At 28.9% G+C, this 23,328-nt stretch overlaps 1 protein-coding gene across 7 annotated transcripts in view; it reads left to right on the top strand.

The window, feature by feature from the left end:
* LOC148303237 (uncharacterized) overlaps positions 1 to 23,328 on the top strand; it is a 177,912-nt gene that overhangs the window by 108,842 nt on the left and 45,742 nt on the right. For all 7 annotated transcript variants that reach the window (XM_088270282.1, XM_088270280.1, XM_088270284.1 and 4 more), the window contains exon 6: positions 2,985 to 3,107. In XM_088270282.1, the coding sequence (XP_088126408.1) occupies positions 2,985 to 3,107 (123 nt within the window). The remainder of the gene's footprint in view (positions 1 to 2,984; positions 3,108 to 23,328) is intronic.

Here is a 23,328-nt window from a genome sequence, read left to right as displayed (position 1 = left end):
ATTATTCTAATCTCACCAAACCACTCTACATAATAACCGTACAATTTCTACAAGAGAAACAATTGCACGCAGGTAGTGATAACAAGCGGATTGTCGAATTTGCTATGTTTTCTAGTACATTAAGTAGTAAATTGTCAGTAAACAGCTCGGTGGAAATAATTATGCAGATTTGTTTATGATAATGCTAAAGCAGCTTCTTACGGTTGTTAGGCGAGGTTAAATGAGATGAAACGATAAGATGTAATGCCAAAAGTTCAGAAAGCGACAGAAAATGAGAATATTTTTTGTATTAAAAACAGGGCTTTTTTTCATGTAAGGTGGAACGGCGTTCCTTCACCTTTTTCGCGGATTTTTTTATTTTTAATTTTTACAATCATTTAGACGAAACAATGTTTGCGCTTACGTAATTACAATCTATATTTGTTTAAATCGTCAAAATGATAGGAAAATTTGCTTTAAATTTTATTTAAATATTTTATTATGTCATGTTTTAGTAAAAAGCTTGACATGGGTGAGTTGATCACCTTCCTTTTATTTTATTTATTGTTTCGGCATTTACTTTGTGGTAAGATATGATGAAATTTAAATTAAAACACTCGAATACTCGATTACTCGATTCACTCGATTCACTCGATTTACTTTGTGGTAAGATTTGATGAAATTTACATTAAAATACTCTTCCTTCTCTTCATATAATAACGATCAATTAAACATCGCATCAATTTGATGCAGGGCTCTTTGCCCAATAAGGTGCGGATAAGGGCTAGTATTAGAAGTAAATTTATAGGTAGAACCTATACCTACTTATACTCCGCCACCACCCTCAGCTTGCCCTTGGAATTTAACCTACCTTAATACGTAAATATCCACCCTTATCAGAAATACATAAATGAAGGGAAAATGTTAATGTACACTTAACTATGCAAACATACTAGTATACCCCAAAGATCGATAGCCTATAGGAATATGCCGCTTCAAATTATGCCGATATAGAATTTAAACCAATTATGTTATCTTCATATAAAGGGTTGTTTGCAGAACTTGAATGTTTGAAAGTAAAATAAAATTATGTGAGCTTCAATGTTCTTTTGTAGTATGTAATCGTAAAGATAAGATAATATATCGAGTACCTACTCTAGACGGTGAAAGCAGCAATATAATGAATTAATAAAATAATATTACCAACATATTATATTTTAATATGTTGGTAACATTATTGTATGTATAATAAGACATGAGTTTATTTATCACAATGAAAGTCCATATTTTATTATAAAATAAACATATGTCGAATAATCAATACATTTATCAAAAAATATTGTATTTTAATATGTATATTTTTAGTGCATAAATATAATGTGCTCGACACTTCTTCATACCCTCGGCGCACGCCATGGTGCAAAGGGTACTGAATTTAATTGATGCAATGTTAAATGATCGTCAATTATTTGAAAGTAAGGTAATCAGTCCAGAGTACGAGTAATATTGAATAAAGTTGCCCTAGACACGTTCAAATTAACGTTCAAATCAACGTTAATTTGATATTATTGTATTGATTATAAATCAATACATTTGATTGATTTATAAGTTACTTGGGTACGTGGCTAGATTTAAGACGGTAAAAATCTTGGCTTTTCTATGCCCTCTTAAAGTAAATTGATCTAAATTAGTTTTTTAAGAATTATCGATTAATTATTTGAGCTAACGATTATTTTTAAAATTTCTGCATTATAAGCCCCTTCTAATTGAGTTTTTATTGCAAATCATACTAACTTACTAGATATCACCCCTATTCCCCATAGCGATAGTAAGAGATGATAGAACGCCAGTAAAACCCAGTCTTGATAAAGAAGCGGTTAGCTTCGACACTGGTAGACATTATAATTACGTTATTATAAAATATTTATAGTGATTTTAAAACAAAGTTACATTTTAATTATAAAATAGAAAATCGGAAAGATAGTGCTTCAAATATAAATTGCCATATACATAAAAATTGAATTGTAGTAGGTATTACGTATTTTAACGTATGATTGTTTGGAACCTACTCGCATTTGCAGTTTAAATCTATGCAATAGAAAAATAAACAAATCGTCACTTATATCTGCTGTACGTCAATATGACAGTTCGTTATTATCTCAGAATGAATACAAATAAATCAAATTCTGTAAATTCGCCCAAAGTTTCCGCATCGAAGATACCGAGGGCTTCCAAGACTCGAAGTTTTTTAAATACCTCCAATATGACCGTTAAACCATTAGGTTTAGTAGAAATATTATTTTTACACAATAAATAAGACTTTGCCGACAGTTTCATATTAATAATAATACGAAACTGTTCAATGCAATTGAATATTTTTAATAATCTTTTATCAAAGTTTAAACTTGTGTTATCGCAATATATTTATTTACAATTTATTTATTTATTTATATTTCATTTCATTCACGCAATCACAAATAACAAAAAACAATAATGTGCCCTCACTGAATTTTCCCGTACGGAAGGCACATTTTACAGTACTTATGTATAACTATATGAAAGAAAATTGTTTACGACATGTAATCAAATACGACTTTTAAACTTTGATTTTTTTTATTAATTGCTATTATTATTTTGTTTGTAAATAAAAATAAGACTCGATACTAGCAGAATATTCCTCTCATTGGGTGACTGACAAATAATAATAAAAAATAAAATAAAAAGGACATGGGCGAATGATGCGATCTATTTCAGATCTAACCACCATAAAGTTGGCCATTGTCGAAAATTTTCACAAAACTACAAATTCCTTCCTGGGTAGCGCTTGCTCGCTTCGTGAATAGAAAAGTCTACATTTTAATTGTATTTTTTAACTACGTCACAAAAGCGGGCGAACCCTGTTGCACATTGTACAATTTATCCTGTTTAATGTTGCAAGAACCCAAATTACTCTTGATCCGTCACTCTGGAATAATAGAATAATGTGTTTTATCTTCGCCTTGCAGTGAAGAAGGGTGGACCGGCGTCTCCTCTCGGCGCCCGCGTCGCGGCGCCCGCTCCGCGCAAACCGGCGCCTCGTCGAGCCGCCACGACCCTCTCGGCCAGACAGCCACCCCCTACACACAAAGGTATGAATATTACAAATTTTATTATATGACATTTCTATAATACGTCCGCTGAGACAGGTGACACGCTTCCCCGAAGCTTCTAGACGTATCGAAGGCAATCAATCATACTTATCGCTACTCAATCTTATTTGAATAAATTATGATGAAAGGTTATTTGAAAGCCTTTTTTATATTGAATAATCAATTATGTATAAATTTAAAACGCCATATAAAATAACGTCAATAGGTAAATGTATTAAAACCATTTTGCTAATTTCTATTGAAAAACATTAGTTACACAAACAATAAGATATCAACGAAAACGATATATTGTTCAATTGTATGTTTTTCCTCACAGTTAATGATTTTAAAATAGACGTTAAAATCAAAATATGAAAAACATTAATTAATTTTTATAAAAATAGTTTTATGAAATATTCATTATTTACAATTAATCTTAGAGAATCCACCCTTTTACTTTCTTATGTGTTTAATATGTAATTAAATTCAAGTAATAATTAATTAAAGTAGTAACAGTAAAAAAAATCTTAAGGAAATGAAGGAAATTATCGTTTAAAGATTTTTCTGCAGAAAACTTATAATATGCACCCCTTAAATTAATCTTAGATTTTTAACAAATAATAATTTCATAAAATACTATACTAAAAATATGCCATCTTCATTAGATTTCAACCAAATTATCGTATCGTATTTTTGATCTATATACCCTATAGTATAGGGCCTATAGTATAACCATTGAGACTTAGCCCTTAAATCAGATCTATCAGTTTTAGTGAAAGGTACGAATGATTATCGAAGATAGAGGTTCATCGATCAGTCGCAGTCATTACTTTATACAGCCGTTGTTCTATAATTTCAACATGTGTTTTAAATTTCAGTGCAGCTTTGCAATTAGTTCATTAAAAGTAACCTTATAGAATTGTGTTGCGTATTATTAATTTATTACCTATATTATTCCACGCTATAACATCCACGAGCAGAAAAGTCACGCGAAGTGTGGCAAAGCTAATCAATAATGCAGGGTTGATTAAAAAATATACATAAATATCATAGAAACAACCAGACGATTAATATTTGTATCTAACGTTCAAAGTGTTGAATAAATTATTTAAAAATAAATATAAATGTATGTAATAAAAACAATGTAATAAAAACAAATAAATATAAATGTATGTAATAAAAACAAGTAGATATAATAAAAACAAATATTACTAAAAAAAAATCTCTCCCCATTTATAAACAAAAGAATACAGGGTAGCGTATCTAATCAACGCGGTGTTACCTTGATCGTTAATTATTATACGAGTATAGGAAGGCACGCTGGTCAGTCCCGCTCCCCAGATTATTGGATCTGTAGAATATATTTGGTCAGAAACCGAAGATGTAAGTGAAGGAACTCAGGATAAAAAACATTACAAAAATATGGGAAATTAAATAAATGAGGAATTATAGGTAGGAAAAGAAGAAATGCATTAGTAGGGTATTAGGATACCTATGTTACAGCAAGCACAACAAGTTTGTGTAAGTTGGGAAAGTCCGTAAAGGAAATAAAAATAAAAACAAAATTTGCCACAACTCCCCTCTTAATACATTTAAATCTTGCATCTTATTAATCTTGCCTATGGAAGTTTTTGGTTTGAAAAAAGGGTTATTTTTAATTTTTTAACCGCCTAAAGATATACTAAACAGCACACATTGCTTGTTACATTGCAATACAAAATATACAAAATATATCGTGAAGTTCATTTTTTGTAGTAACAAAACGGCAACTTTTACAATTTTGTGTAATTTTTACAATAAAATTACTCTGTGTTTTAAACCATAAATATTTGAAATCTTTTCTGAATGCACAAATATCCCATAATTTCGAATAATAGGCCTATTGAAAAGATATAAAATAATGTTTAAGGACCACATCAACGTTTCGTTGCACTTTAGCATGTATGCGTGTTTGTATGCATGTATAAAATGTATTTTATGTACCATTGTTTTAGAAGAAAGAACACGAGTATATGAGTGTGTAGTTGTGAAGACTGCAAGTTTTATAGCGAATTGTGTTCGCAATTGCGATTCCCACAATGTAAGTTACCTACTTTTGTACTTGTAAGAGATCGCAAAACCATACAATTTGAATAATATAGCTATAACCGTCCAGTTTGTGGCAAAAGATAGTAAATCATTTTTTTTAGATAGAATGAAAATTACTACTTGCTCTTGTTATTATTTTTAAATGCGGGCAGACCTCGACTAACAGCGAAGTTCTTTTTAAAATTATTTATTCGATGTATGTCAAACTTTGTAAAAACTCGTATTTATCAATTTGAAAAAAAAAATATACATATATATATATATATATATATATATATATATATATATATATATATATATATATATATATATATATATATATATATATATATATATATATATATATATATATATATATATATATATATATATATATATATATATATATATATATATATATATATATATATATATATATATATATATATATATATATATATATATATATATATATATATATATATATATATATATATATATATATATATATATATATATATATATATATATATATATATATATATATATATATATATATATATATATATATATATATATATATATATATATATATATATATATATATATATATATATATATATATATATATATATATATATATATATATATATATATATATATATATATATATATATATATATATATATATATATATATATATATATATATATATATATATATATATATATATATATATATATATATATATATATATATATATATATATATATATATATATATATATATATATATATATATATATATATATATATATATATATATATATATATATATATATATATATATATATATATATATATATATATATATATATATATATATATATATATATATATATATATATATATATATATATATATATATATATATATATACCATATATTGAAGTACCGCATATGTTATATCGTAAATTGAGAGATAGCGCCTACCAAACACAAGAGTACATAGTTTTTTTGTTGAAGAAAACTATTTAGCATCATTTATTTCATACATAAATTTTTATAAAAAGTTTTTTTTAAATAATAATTATTGCAATTTACTTCAAAGTTTTATGTAAGTAAACAAAAATAAATAATAATATCCCTATTCTGACTCTTAACTTGACCACTTTCAAGTATTTAAAATGTACTTGATAATTCCAAATTTTTGTTAGTCTTTTTCTGATCCTTTTTCCAAACACATTTGCCTCATAAATTTGTTTACCGTTCATTCTTCATCCATTCGTTCCACATGGCTAAAGCATCTCAATACACCTTTCTTAATTCTATCGATAATTCTCATCTCAGTGTTGCATTTTTTCCTTATTTCACCATTCGAACATCTGTGTACTATACATCGTCGGAATAATTGGTGGGTATGTATGAGGAGATGTATGGTATGAACGTGGAAGAGGCGAATAATATTTAAGAGGTGTTGTGGTGTCCTATTCCCTCTGCCTACCCCTGCTTTAGTAAGTTAGTTTAATGTAAAATTAATATTTTATGTAAAATTAATATTTTTTATCGTTATGTTTTTAGTCCACAATTAACAAAAATATAATACATATCCAAGAAAATAAATAAATATTTTTATAGCAATGGTGGCCGTTACTCCTTATTTCTAGGATAATAAATATGAGAATGTTTTATTTATCAGTCACTTTATTAAACGTCATTACATTTACATCCGGTCTACGGTAGGATCACTAATGATTGTTTATATGTATATATATATATATATATATATATATATATATATATATGAAATAATAAAGTAATCATACTGTACTAGAATTTATAAATATTCAAATAAATTGATACAAAACGTATGGTATTTACGCCGTTGACATTGACCGTAATATTAAATACCTTATATAGCATTTTAAAACCAGTTGAACTTGGTTTCCTTATAAATTATGTACATTTATTTTATTTTAGCTCAATGATTTAATTTATTGCTATTTTTCTGTCTAGTAGATTGACACATTACATATTGCTTTAATTAGTTTTAATATATATTTTTTAATTGTGTGTGTTGGAGTTTTGTTTTATGGTACAGGTACTTCAAATTGGATCTTTATCATACCAAATAGGACGCCTTACAAATTAAATTGAAAGTGTATCAAAACAATTTGGACATTTCTTCCTGTTTTATAAAATAATTGGATTTAAAAAAATATATATTCAATGTATTATTCCTGCTTTAAAGTGGTATTGAAAAAATTGTCTGAAAATATTAGTACACATCGCACGCACAGACTATGACAGCGCGCCGCGCAGGCTTGTAAACTCGACTAACGCACTTGCTAGTCTTAAGAATAAAATATGTGGGCAGGTATTCTCACTGACGGTATATGTAGCACTAATATGATTATATAATATTTTTGAAGTTTATATTTTTTTATGAAATACGATAAAACATCCAATTTGTTTTGTAAAACGTCTAGTTTCAAGTTGAAATCCTGTATCTCCGTTGTTTTGTTTGGCAAATACTCGTAAATTTAGCTTGTACCAAAATAAATTCGTTTTAATGCTGTTTACAAAGGACGAAGCTTAAAGCTATTTACAAAGCTTAAATAAATTCATAAAACTGATTGTTTTTCCTTGAAAATTAGCAGCGTAGGATGATATTTTCACCGTAAAATTTCCATATTATCTGGATGGTTTAAAATATATTATCATAACGAACTTTCTGGTTATTTCTGCTATCCTGGAGAGAATTTCATAATATTGTGGTAGTGTGATATTGTAGGTACCTACGTAGGCGTGGGAACTTCGCTTGTTTGCATGTTCACACCTCTATACTCGTACCAGACTCCAGACAGCGCACGCGTTAAGTGGAATCTGTTTATAATCCCTATTTGGCAAAACTTGCTGAGTATTTAGAGAAAGTTCAGAAGCGTGGGTGCTTTCAAATATGTTTTATAGTGTTTGAACTTGGTACACAAAATTTACGGTTAAATATTGTGGAGTGGTTTAGCTTATAAATAACATGATATAACCTACTATCTTAGCAACGAAGTCAACTAAATAAATTTAGAAGCTCAGCAAAAACGCTGTTTTATTTTCCAAACTTAATTTACTTTGCTTAACTTTATAAAGTTTATAAAATGTGCCACAAAGTATCTGCGAAAAACATTCAAGAAAAGTTTTATTTTCCGTTTAAAAATATTTAAAATGGCTTTCAGATAGATATCTAAACATCCAAAATACGTGCCATATTAATAAAAGTACCATATTTATAATTTTTCAGTGTTTTCATGGCTATTATCCTTTTGAATGCAAACCAAAAAAAAAATCTTAACTAACTGTAACTTCACAATATTTATGTGTCCAAATTATTGTTTACAAATCTGGGTTATTTATATATTGATATCTCAACATTGATTATGAAGAATATGGAAGTCTGGGTATTTCCAGGGTATTTACTCAAGTCAACTATAGATGGTGCCGAGAACTCGCATGCGAAAGAAGGTGTCAATTGAAAGATAATACAACTTCCAAAATTTGAGAAGTGTAGTTTTTAATCATGGGTGAAATGGTAAATGTCTTAAACCAGCCTGTGACGGGTCGTAAGACCTGTAAATAGACATCCATATTCTTCTCCATCTATCTTAAGATATTAATATATTTTCTTTTTTTAAAACCCTTATCCCCACCCCAATGATGCATAGGGCACTGCATCATATCAACGCAGTGTTATCTTGATCGTTAACACATGAAGGAAAGGTGATCAGCACTCCGCTTCAGATACCAGTCCAGGGTAATATGGAATAAATATAAAAGTGAAAAAAATCACTTATATTTATTTGACCCCCTTGGGAATCGAACCCGGGACCTCCAGAACGGTAGCCGAGTGTACTGACCATTACACTACGGAGGCGGACAAAATATCTTATTTGTTCTATATATATTTTTTTAATGTTTTCCTCGTTTGGAATACTCCATTGATAACTTTAAATTACTGTCTAAAAATATGTTTTTATTAGTATTTTGCCTTGGTTGTCAATTTTACTTTTAACTGATAAAGAAACTGAATGTTTTTTGCTAGTATTTGTGGCCAATAGACCGCGGTATTTGTTTACTCTTTTGGAAAATCATTCATTCGGATCAGTTGGAGGAACAATTAAACTAAACAAATCATTTTGTTAGATAGTGACGTAATGCTATTTTTCCCTAGAACGTCACTTGATACAGGTTTTTTTACTGCAAATTAGATGTTTGACAAACAGATTGGACGTTTAACAAATCGTCAAATGCGTGTTGTATTACATTTCTTTCGTGAGGACTAGAGTTCATTAAACATGTAAAACAGTATTTTTAAATATCTTACAATGTTTAAAGAAAACACTTCGTTTTTTACCACTTGAGTTTTATTATAGACTACATGTTTCAGAAGTTAAACTTCCATCATTCAGGTCTGTATAATAACTGTTATTATACAGACCTGAATGATGGAAGTTTAACTTCTGAAACATGTAGTCTATAATAAAACTCAAGTGGTAAAAAACGAAGTGTTTTCTTTAATCATTGTAACATGTCTTACCACAAAGTTAATGCCGAAACAATAAATAAAATATTTAAATATCTTCATAATATTACGAGTATATTATATAAATTTGTTTTACTACCATTTCTCCACTCATTCGATTCATATGCTCAAATCATCTCAACACGCCTTCCTTCTTCAGGCCCAGTATTAGTAAAGTCGCAATTTAATTTTCTCTAAATACGTAATTGATTTTTTTCTTAAAACACAGTTTTTGCAATGAAAATAAAATGTTTTAAAAATAAGTTATATAATCGACTGACAAGTAAATGCTGCTCGCTTAATTTTATCAATGATGCTTATTTTAGGTTTCCATTCTTTCCTTATATCGCCATTCGAACATCTATCATACATCAATTCATAATTTATAAGGCGAATATGGTTAGTAGTAAAAGCAGAAGAAAGCCAAGGAATACTTGGCATGGTCAAGTATTTCAAATACTTGAAAGTGATGGTTTGTTAGTTAGCATTTCATGGAATGGACACTATGTTAACTCGATTGTAAAATTATGAATGGAGGGTGATCAGCTCTGCACTCCAAATTCACTGAATATGAGTAGCATATGTTTGATGGGATACGGGTGACGTAAGTGAAACTTTACTTAGTTAAATTACTTAAATAATTTAAATTTGAAGCACTAACTTTGTGATTTTCTTAACTTAATTTTAATGTCTGCCGGTTTCGAAGCTAACCGCTTCTTAATCACGACTGATTAATACTCTTCTAGTATTGATAAAGATGCGGTTAGCTTCGAAACCAGGAGACATTATAATTAAGTTATAATAAAGTATTTATAGTGATTTAAAAACAAAGTTACATTTTAATTATTAAATTATTTATGTTGCAAATATAGATTGGTGAGACGTTCTATTCTCTCTGCCCAACCCTGCGGAGAAGTGGCGTGATGGTTAGTTAGTTAGTTATAATGTTATACATATTTTACCCTGAACCTACGAGCACCCGATTGTATTATAAATGGCATTGTCTTCATGCTAATAAATGCTTTTTCGTTTTAATTATTACAATTTTTAATCTTGGCTTCTGTATTCGTCACTCGGCCGTGACCTTTGGAAAGGTTTTAATTATGCTGCTGTTGCTTCAATTCTAAAAAAATATCAATGGTTTTGTAGACATGTTTGTTTTCTTTGGAATTGTCAAGACACAATGGGAAATTATGCGGTAATCCATCATTCGCTGGTTTCCGAGACAGCTTTCCGAGTATTGATTTGTCGGTACTTACTTGAAATATGGCGAACATACCTTCATGAGTATCAAATGAAACAATATTTTTGAATACTTTCGTTGCTGAAGTAAGAATAATAGATAAATGAGTGCAATTATATTATGATGTTGAGTAAATACATACTTATTAATATAAGTAATTACTCTATTATTAGATTTCAGTTTTGTTCTGATATTTCTTGGTGGAACTGTATTTTATATTTTTTACTAGACACATAAGGTGGCTTGATGGGTGTCCGTGAATATATATATATATATATATATATATATATATATATATATATATATATATATATATATATATATATATATATATATATATATATATATATATATATATATATATAATATATATATATAAACGACCAGTCAGGAGTTGAAAAACATGATTTTATTTAAATTTTCGGAAAAAATAATTTAAGTACATAGTGTATCATATTAGAATGATAATTACGTGTAAGGTATAGTGAAGGTTTTAAATATGATTTTTTACAATTTTACCATAGAAATGGGTTTTTGTATGTAAATTTATTTGTACGGAAAGTCTTACCAATACCTTTACACCGCATTCTTTTTTTATATTATTTTTCAGCAGCTGTTAAAATTTATATACATCTGTCATAACATAATACGATCAATATCCAACAAAACAGTTGTTAATAATATTAAAAGCAAAGACGTTTATTGATTGATATATTTTATTCACTGACTATTCACGTGGAGTTATTTGGTAAATATGCCGAAATATCTGTATAGATATTCATAAAGTATGTAGGTCACATCCGAATATATTCAGCTATTCTATAATGTTCTTTTTCTAATAAGTAAATTATAAATATTTTTCATGAAAAATGTATTTAAAAATACTATACTTATTCATTTAAGTAGTATGGTTTACCAAACAATGGTATTCAAACGTTTTCAAACTTGCTAACGGCTTGTACTTAATAATATATACAGAAAGCACTGATTTTCTCCCTTCTGCTAAATACCTAGACACTTGAAAATACACAGTATTATTATTTTTTGACATCTCATCAAAGATGAAGAAGAATATGGAAGTCTGAGCATTTACGGGGCTTACGACCATCATAGGCTGGTTTAAGTGTAACATTCACCAATTCTACCCATTATTGACAACCACACTACTCAAATTCTTGGAAGTTTTTTTTATATATGACCCAATTTCGAAACGTTATTCTTCAATCCTTACAGCTTCACTAGAGACATCTATTGGTGAGATGAAAAGAAGCTTTTATATTGACCAGAAACTCTTTTAATAATATGTGAGATTCGAATCCTGGATTATAATCACACACATGAGAACCGCCAGAAAATATCATTTTCATTTTTATTATTTTAGCATATAATTTGACCTGTTAATTCATTTACAACATTTTGAGTGTGTCCAAATAATAATCCAGATTTTGTGAACGAGTATTTGGACACACACACATAAGTAGGTTCGGTAGGTACCTACTCGTGGCTGGTTGCAAATCGCCATTTAATCTGCTGATGTAATGCCGCATTGTGTAGATAATATTGGATTTTTGGGCGCGACCATTGCAGATAATCGCCAAACTTGGAGAGGGTACTTGGTACATCTATACCACGTATTGTATGCGAGTATGTACATCAAATTATCTATCTCATGTTCGCCACGCCCGGGGCCATTGTGAATTTTGTAATTTAATTATGCGCTCTAAATTGGTAGCGTTTTTGCGCCATGATAGATTGCTTTGCAGATACTTGATAATTTAATAATATAGGAGACCGTTTTATATGAAACTGTCAACACGTGTTGTAAGTTTTAAGTACGTAATAAATAATAATAAAACATCCCTAATAGACTATTGTTTCTCTAAAATGGCATTTAAAGGTAAACGGGTTTGATGTTTCTAGGAATATTTTTGTCCGTCTCCGTAGTGTAATGGTCTACACAGTTAGCAGGGTTCGATTCCCAGGAGGGGGGTCAAAGAAATATAAGTTATTTCGCACTTTATTAATTCAATATTACCCTGGACTGGTGCCTCAAGCGGAGGGCTGAACACCATTCCTTCATGTGTTAACTATTAAGATAACACTGCGTTTATATGATGCAGTGCCCTATGCAACATCGGGTGCGGATAAGGGTTTGATGATTGAAGAAGGTCTATTCTTGCTCCCGTTATTTTTTTTTTACTAATTATATGCAAACAACTTTTAGAAGCGATTTTAAATACTGATCGGTGAGTATTCAAAATTTGAAGCTGGCAACACTTGTCATCTTCCAATAACAGCGTAATAATGCATTACAGGTTCACAGCAAAGTCAGGCGTGTAAATTAATTACCTACGTGTGTTCAGATTGCATGTCCGATTATTCGGAAATATCGGGTACCTACCATACTAATTCTCAGCACGCGATGTTGTCTATGGTCTCCGGAAGAAAATTTTCCCGTTTATGTATCATTACATCATTAGGCACTTACTAGGTTACCGGGAATTCGGACTTTTCTTGACCTTTCACGTAAATTGACGGGGTACTACTCGTATATAATAACGTATCAGTATCAATATTGAATATAATCCATATTATGACATGTATTTTTATTTCTTTTCGTTAGAAAAAAAAACCTTTGAACGTTTTATGTGTTATTCTATTTCGTATATTAATTTGAATCAGTATCTAATGTGACATTTTAATCAACGAATTAAATGTAATCTGTATGTTTCATGTACAATGTATATGACAAATAAATCAGATATAACATTTTGAGTGTGTCCAAATACTTGTTCACAAATCTGGATTATCTCCAATTATAGGAGTTATTTTTCATAAACATTTTTGTTCATATTTTATTTTTGTTAAACCAGCCTACGACGGTCGTCAGCCCCGTAAATGCCTAGACTTCCATATTCTTCTTCATCTTTGATGAGATGTCAAAAAATAATAAAAGAAATCAGATGGCAAAAAAACACGACTCACATTAAATGAACATACTCATTGAAAATAAAATTCGGACCTATACTAACCGGTTGTGATTTTTCTTAAGAAATAATAGCTAACTAACCAACCATCACGCCGCTTCCCCGCAGGGGTAGGCATAGAGAATCAAACGCTACACCACTCTGTATTTGCAAACATTCTTCGCCTCTTCCACATTCATGCATCTCCTCAAACATACCCGACGATTATTACGACTCCTGACCCGGCCGCTTTCAAGTATTTGACATACCTGATTGTGCCAAGTTTTCCGAAAGAAAAAAATCGCTTCCCTTTTATCTATATTCACCAATCCTACTAATATATGACCTATTAATAAAATCTCCAAACCACAAAAATAAATCTTCTTCTAAATTACAGTCGTTCTTGGCTTAGTCTAAAACTATGAATGTAAGGAGATTACAACTGGGTGAGAGTATTGTATTTTTTAAGGAATAACCAGCAAAGTGTTAATTTCAGAGACTTATCTGCAATGGGTCGATTATTACGCCAGTTGCAATTAATTTTGCAATGAGCGGGAACGAACCTGCGACGCCGGTTTCGCAATCGGGCGTCCACTCAACTGCGCAACGGCGCCTGTATGAGGATTTGTAATTTTTTTATATGGAGAATTATTTACCCGGCCAAATATTAACAAATGTGACTGTATAAAACCAATTAAGTACATACATATTTCCTTTACAGTCATGTTGATTCGTATTCCACCTAATCAATGAAGTTTGCCATCTACCGGTGAAAACGGGAAACTTTTCTTACGTAGTTATCGCGTCTTGGAAACTGTTCCTCATGTTTGACTTATTTACTTCAAGAAAAGGTCAATGTCTTTGTGCTGTTTGCCTTTTTAAACGTTTACACAGACATTTACCCTTTGTACTGTGTGGTTGAAATTACATTCATGTTTTAACTCCTACGATATGACGTGTAACAGCGCCATCTGTGTATTTAACCGGCAATGAAATTATATTTTACATTCGAGTTTGTAAGATATTTTTAGAAGAAAATGATTTTTCAAGTTGCCAACCATTTTACTAGGCGATTGTATTCAGTTTTTCATAATTCAGTACTTTAATTACAGATGTCTACTTCTGAAACCGCATAATCACTGTTGTTATATTATGAAAATAAACATTTTTTAGGTGTTTAAATATGAACACCAAAAATATTTAAATTTTTAAGTAGTCCCCTACTTAAAAATTTAACTTAACCTGGCAGCAACATCCTTACACTGAGTGACTGCCCATTTTGTTTTTATAAAGGGCAAAATGCATATGTAAATAATTAATTTATCATTATTTTATATACTTTCTTTTTTATTCTTGATGTATAACAATTATGCAATTTATCCTCTACGGCTTCAAAAAGCGGTTGCGTACAAACCATTCATTTTGGAATCATTACAAAACAAATACAATAAATATAAAATTATTTATGTATATAGTACGAGGGACATTGACCTTTAGTGCTTTATTTGACAAAATTATAATTTTTACACAACAATTAAATATTTTTTAAATTTAAGATTTACTTAGTAAAACCAATATTTACCACTATTTCTTAAAATCTACTGTGTCATGTGTTTCGATGCATTCCGCATCATTTCAAACACCGTATTTGAAGCTAGTTTTAAATTTTTGAGTTGGGTCCTTGGGACTTTGAAGGTTGAAGAGATATAGTGGTATAGATAAGAAATAGTGGTATTTACAATGTAAAACTTAAACAAAAAATGGATAGATTTTACCACAAAGTGACTTGAAATTATTAAATAATTTATTGCACAGTATTAACAATCTATTTATTTCAGTTTTATTTATTGAGATCGCAGCATTCTCACATTCTTGGTATAAATTTTACAAATCCAATCCGATCAAAAGAAACTCCATGAATTTTGTGCAATAAATTGTTATTAGAATGCTTTTCATTATTGGCCTGATTTTCTCATAAAATTCTTTATTTTCTCACGGGCTGTCGGATAATCTCAGCGGGTTTTCCTTGTTGGAGAAATCTGACGTTTGAGATAAAGGTGAGAGGCTGTAATAGCACTTCATTATTGTTATAGAGATATCAGTTTTATAATCAGAGCTTGTTACATAGTTAATTAAATTTTTCAGTGTGGCGAACTCACGTAATTATAATCTTGTTCAAACTCATTACCTCATTAGCAAAAGTTTGTGAAATATGTAATTACCTATTTATAAATTGCGTATGTTAACTCAGTTAAACGAAAATCACTAATATGGATTTCATTTTCATGTTTTTTTTCGATTTCATGATTAAATGACCAATCAGAAATGATGTAAAATTGTAAAAAATAATGTCTTTTTTTCCTTTCCTTTTCTTTACAACCGGTTCTACCAACCTATAGCATTTAAGCTTCGTTAAAATACCTTTTTGAAAATTGTGTAATGTATTTATTTAACTTCTTTTACAGGATTATGTACATTGCCGGCCTTATTGCTATAAAACATTATATTCCAACAAACCAAAAATGGATTAATAGTCAAGATTTGTTCCTTTAATATATATATATATATATATATATATATATATATATATATATATATATATATATATATATATATATATATATGTATATATATATATATATATATATATATATATATATATATATTTATATATATATATATATATATATATATATATATATATATATATATATATATATATATATATATATATATTTATGTTATATACGTAGTGTAATGGTCCCGGATTCGATTCCCAGGGGGGGTAAAATAAATATAAGTGTTTTTTTCACTGTAATATTTATTTAATATTACCCTAGACTGGTACCTGAAGCGGAGGGCTGATCACCTTTCCTTCATGTGTAAAACGATCAAGATAACACTGCGTTTATATGACGCAGTGCCCTATGCACCATTGGGGTGCGGATAAGGGTTTTATTATTATTATTATTATATCCGTAATACGTGTCAGATTTTTTTTATTTAGTGGTTTGTATCATAATACTCATTTTTACACCAACGCCGTTGTTTCTAATGTTTTTAGTGTTTTTATTTGTAAAACGTGTTTTAAAAAGGCATTAAATATAATGATGAAAAAAATGTTATTTTCAAACAAACAACAACAAAAACCTATTGTTATTTATATATGTGCAGATATTATTTAATAGAACTGATTTGAATGAACTTTTAAGTCCGAAATTTTTAATTTTCTTCATTATTTTAAAGATATATAAATGAAATTCCTAGTTCAGGAAAATGAACAAATTTCAAGGGGATACTTGTAAATAAATAAATAAACCACCCTTGAACTGACTCTACACACGTGTTAAAAAGCTATTCGAATGCACCTTAAAATATGGTATTTACTTATATACAATAATTAGCTAGTAAGCCCTAAACTTTGTAAATGTGTATTTGATTGTTTTCTAACAGCAGTTACATAATAAATTGTGTTCGTTGACCGTTTTGGCTTTCGAATTATAATATACCGTGATTTTATTTTTAAATGATTATCTTATAACTTTTTTGGTTAATGCATGTATTAGATACCCGTTATTTTCAGAAGTGATCTTTAAAACGTATTATTATCCCACATTACTATGCGTGTACCGACATAGCCGTATGTCCTCTTGCTTTCTTGCCTCGGGTCATGTGTACCTAAATAAACAAATGTACATTATTATCTTAAAAGTTTTCTATCCATAAATTATTATGTTACAAAATTTCACCTCACGCAGTCCCAGACGCGTTTCGAGTGGCATGAGTTGATTTATTTTGCTTTTAGTTTACATATTAACCTCTTTTGATTGGAGATCGCGTAATGCTGTATTAGCTTTTCTCCCATTAAACAAAATGGCCACTTGAACCTCCGGTCAACAGTTTACTGATAAATCTACACATGTAGTAAAAAATAATAAATTTCCGACACAAAATGTCTTAATCTATTTACACATAAATAGTAATAAATACATTTTAAAAAATATGAAAAAACTTAACTTTATGAAGTTAAGCAGGCAGGATATTTCAATATATACTTTTTGTGGTCTGTTAACTTTTCTCATTAATTGATTCGGCAGTCATTTAGTGGTGAAACCTTTCTATTTTTAATAAGGTTTTTCTTGGACTCGCAAATGATGCGGAATGCATCGAAATACGTGTCATAAAAGATTTTTTATAAATTGTGGTATTTACCATTTGAGCTTTAAATAAAAATGTTAACTCTTATTAAATTATTTTATTTTTAGTTAATAAACTTGCTCTGAATAAATGTACATTTCTGAGCTTTTATATTTATAAAGCAATGTATTCCATCCAACTAAAAACTGACTAGTGACACCAGTCAAGGTTAGTAATCTATGCAGCTTTTTAAAAAGAGCGGGCACATAGTGCTTGTACAATAAAAATTATAATATGAAGTTGCAGTATAAAAAACCAAGTAATTATAAACATTGTTATGATTATAAAACTGTCGATTGATGAAAATATAATGACGGATAAAAATGTTTGGAAAGCTATTTGTATTATCAACGGTTTCGGCTAGTTTTAATGAAGTATTATGAACAATTAAAAGCTTTATGAACAATAACTAAGAGAATGGGAGTTTTTGATAAATCTAATAATTTTATTTATTTATTTATTATTAAATTTGTTACTCGTACGTATATTTTTTTACATGCAAGTTTTGCATTCGGTAGTACGCACTGTGAATCAATACAATAAACTCGTAATATAGGGAGTCTGGTGGCAGAATTAACATTTATAATTTTAATAAAAAATGAGCTGCAAAGGATAAACATCTTTTTCGATAAGTATTACAAAGAAGAAAAGTGCGGATTTTATTTCTCAAAAAATATTTCGTCTAAATGTAGACCGTCACGCCAGACACACCTTTATATGTACAAATGTACATTCCATATATGTAGTAACATATTTATGTTTAACCTTTTATTTAAATGCATTTCTTCGAAATGTAAATTTTACCATATGACTGTAAAAATATGTTTACTTTAAGTAAATTGAGAATTTATTTGTATTAATAGTTTTAAAATAAAATTTATGACACCTAAGAACATCATAATTATATTTTTAATTACTTCATACTTTAATATCACGTAATATCCGTACACTGTAAATTCACACTTCTTTGATAATACGCAACGAGCAATAATTAACATTCATAATAGCTGTACAATTTACTGCTTTTACAAAGGTAAGACAGCAAAATTTTAGTGGTATCAAAAAATAACTTTTTATTGGTCGTAATGAAATGCTTAACAATATCAACCGAAACGCTTTGTTTAGTGGGAACAAGATTTACAATTTTCTTTATTTATTATGTTTTTAGATCGTAATTGTTCATAAAAATTTTTTTTTTCAGTCGAAAAAATGTTCTAATTTGTGCAAATACTACATAACCAAATTAAAGGCTAAAAATTAAGCAACAATGTACTTAAAATGGTTTGTTTGGTGGAATATTATGGTTATTTAAGAGTGATATTTTAATTACCTTTCATATTTCATTTATATTGCTGCTCTTTTTTAATTTTACAAATTTGTCTGGTGGATTATTATCAAAGGTGGCTATAAAAAGTGGTTAACACATTAGAGTCGGGAACGCGTATCTGCGTGTTCGGTAAACTTCGGATTCCGCGTAATCAAACTTTGGTTAAATTATTGGTTATGTTTAGGCGATTTTTATTATCAAAAACATATTTTCACTAAATATCTACAAATTTTCCGACGCATTTTTACTGTTGAGGGATAGCTGTCAATTCTGGTTCGACAATTCGACAAATCTTTCTACAATTCGACTCAGTATTTGAAAGAGTTCTGGATTTTTCGAAAGGTTTTTAATACGATAAGAAATAAACGTTTTAAATTTTATTAAAACTGTTTGAATGCTTTATGTTACATTGAATTTACAAAATGTATGCTTTTTATTTTAAAAAATTCTCCGCCCATGGACATATTTTGTAATGAATTCTCATACATTTAGAGTATTAACAATTTATATTAGTACATTTTGTAATGTTTCATACGTTAAGAAATAGCGTAATATGTATAAAATCGTAAGTTGAAACATATTTTTACTGTCACGAACTCCATTTCCAAGATGTAAGGCCAAATTCAGACGAAAAGTTTTACATAAATAAAAATTCATATAAACAAATGGCACACAAATCGTTTTAAAATCTTAACTAAAATGATTCTAAAGTGTCTTTATTTTAATTTTGTATTGAGAGTATTTTTTAATGAATTTTAAATGGTTCGTCTACAAAATTTAATGTAAATAAAGCTTTTGAACGTAAACGTTTTATTTTTAATAGTGGGTTAGTTTTTATAAGATATCAATTTTTTAAAACGATTTCTGACAAAGAGATAATATCTAAGATAGATTTTTTAAACACCTTACCTTTCACTAACTCTTTTTTTTTCAAACCCATATAATTATTTCTAAGAAAACCCTGTTTTTTCAATGCGAAAACAGTGTTCTAAGAAAAAAATCAATTACGTAAAATGTTACCTGGATTGAGAGAAAATTATGTTGCGACTTAACGAAAACTGGGCCTTAACTGCGAGAATTATGATCACACTAAAAATATACAAGGATTTTTTGTAACGTTATTTATAGACGTCAAAAATAAATATCTGCCTAGAAGTAAATATAAAATAAATATCTGCTTAATAAGTAAAAAAAACATTTTGAGAAGAAACGAAGATATAGTCAAGTTAAGAGACAATGGTTGATATGTTTTGCCGACACTGACATATTAACATACCATAAGTTGATACTGGCTTGGTATTTAATATTTTTTGAGTCGGGTCTGAAAATCGTCTTATCAATAATGTCGTGCGATGTCGACCATGAAAATCTCATTTATCAATGCCTTCATTTAGGCTTTTAACAGCTCTCTTTCTTAATCTCGTCCATTATCTTGAATCCAGTGCCTACTTTGTGCTAATTGCCGTAAATGCCATGTAATTGGGTAATGTGCTCCGAAGTGATACATTTTCAATTCTGTCCGCTCTGGTTGTTATACAAGTTGTACGCAAAAAGATGAGAATCTCTCGAGAGAATGCGAATGGAATTCGTTTACCAACGTGGCAACGTTTCAATGGTAAAATCGGATTTTAAAATTTCTATGTTATAATATCGTTCAAAAACAACAGCAAAAAATATTTAAATAATAATCGAATTGTTACAAATTCACGAAAAAATCATTTATTACTGATTGCACAATATTGATTGTAAGTAATTTTAGTATTTTTACTGATATTTCAAATGAAACGAAGAAGGCATTCAAATAGGAATGTGGAAGTCTTAGGTATTACAGGGCGTATGGCTATGGTTTACTGGTTAAAGTGATCACTTTGTAACATTCCCCATTCCATGCATTATTGAACATGTGTCTCATTTGACAGAACGATTCACATTTCACTTACGCTCAGTGCTGCCATCTATCTTTTGAATTTTCAATAATGATATGTCAATATTTCAATAATATTTATCGCCTGTATTGGAATATTTATCATTAATGATTTCAAATACCACCTTTTGTGGGGTTGATACCATTATTTACGTAAAATTAATCAAATACACTCAAAATATTGTTAATGTTTTGTTGTTGTTGATATACTCGTAATTATATTTTAATCGTGTGTCATATGCCACTTGTTAAAAAAAATACTGGAGAGGGTAAAAAGTAAGATATTTTTATATTTAGATATTTAGATATTTTTGTCAAGTATATATAATTATGGATGAGTTAGTAATCAGGTAAAAATACATGAAAGGCAAATTTTAAAACTATGCAGTTTTATTCCTCCTATTTAGAATTCTTTTGTTTACAAGAGGTATATAATTATGGTATAATTTGTATGAGCAGCTTCCTAGGATGATTTCAATATATTAAATGTAACCTAAATTCCAAACGGTTTCAACTTATATTCAGGTAGTGGAGTGAGAGGTTCAAGCACACTCTACCACAACTTGATTCCTAATTTTTATAACAACCCTTTAAGTTTACGATAAAAATATGATTTTGAAATAATTTGGTATAGAATAAGAACACATATTTTCACTTTAAAAAATTATCAATCTTATATTTTAATATCTTTACGGGAAAAAAATAATTAAAAAAATAATAGGTACCTGCTTACATCCCTTCCCACAATTTTTACAAAGTTAATTGGTATGTATTGTTTAATTTTTAGTATATATTGCATTAGATTTTCGAACTCATTGAATAATATTCAACATTTTGCTATTTTTTTAATTATTTTTACGTAATTAAATAATTTGGAACTAATTTATTTAATTCGTGGACCCCAATTAATGTCTTCAGATGCACAATGGCCAATTAAATAAATGTGATAACTTTCTCTATAGAATTGATGATAATGTATTATGAAATTCCTTTTCCTCCCACTTAATATTTTTATATAAATATATATATATATATATATATATATATATATATATATATATATATATATATATATATATATATATATATATATATATATACATATATATATAAATATATATATATATATATATATATATATATATATATATATATATATATATATATATATATATATATATATATATAGTAACCAAGAAATTCCAAGGTATTGTAACCGTTAACTTCGTAATATTGATAATTTGAAGTTTCATTTCTGATGACTTTGGCATTTTAAAACCGGTTATCGATCTGTTTTTTCAGAAAATGATAGAAAAAAGTTATGACCATTTTTTTTCGCACAGACCTTTTGGTAATACGTATATTGTTGTAGTAAAGGTTATATGATAAGGAGTTAAGTTTGAAATATGTACTCCCCGCAAAAAAATAACATAAATCACACAGTGACTGAAAATCATATTACGTATTTTGTCAAAAGCCTTGTTACGGTACATGTATTTCCACTTTCAAATGTGAGAGAAGCCTCCACACTCCTCAGTATGGCACTTTCGACCGTTCGCTCGCCGGCCACGGCCATATTACATTATACTCCGCCGCAATGAACGAAAGTCGACCGAAAAGAAAGTTAACGGCGAGGTAGCAATTTCAACGTGATACTGTTATTGTGGAAAAATTACGATTCGCTCAAGTTTAAATCGCTCAGTTCTTATCTTAGCTCGTCGCCTAGAGCACGTCCGCCATCTTGCCGGCGACATGTCAAATATTTCCCGCCGTTCTCAATTCGAATGTGTCCCGCGAGGCTGATGAATTTAAAGCGAATAATAATGAAGACAGTAGCTACTCGCGGTATGGCAATAATTCAGTCGTAAAACGCGATGCCGTATGGAATACGGCGTTTGGAATTATTCCCGAAAGTAGTGCGCGGA

Source organism: Brachycentrus maculatus, unplaced genomic scaffold (assembly GCF_059751285.1).
Source record: "Brachycentrus maculatus isolate JH-2025_06_01 unplaced genomic scaffold, ASM5975128v1 h1tg000378l, whole genome shotgun sequence".
NCBI classification, from domain to species: Eukaryota; Metazoa; Arthropoda; class Insecta; order Trichoptera; family Brachycentridae; genus Brachycentrus; species Brachycentrus maculatus.
Note: the sequence above shows the minus strand (reverse complement) of the source record. Positions and strands in the feature narration are given on the sequence as shown.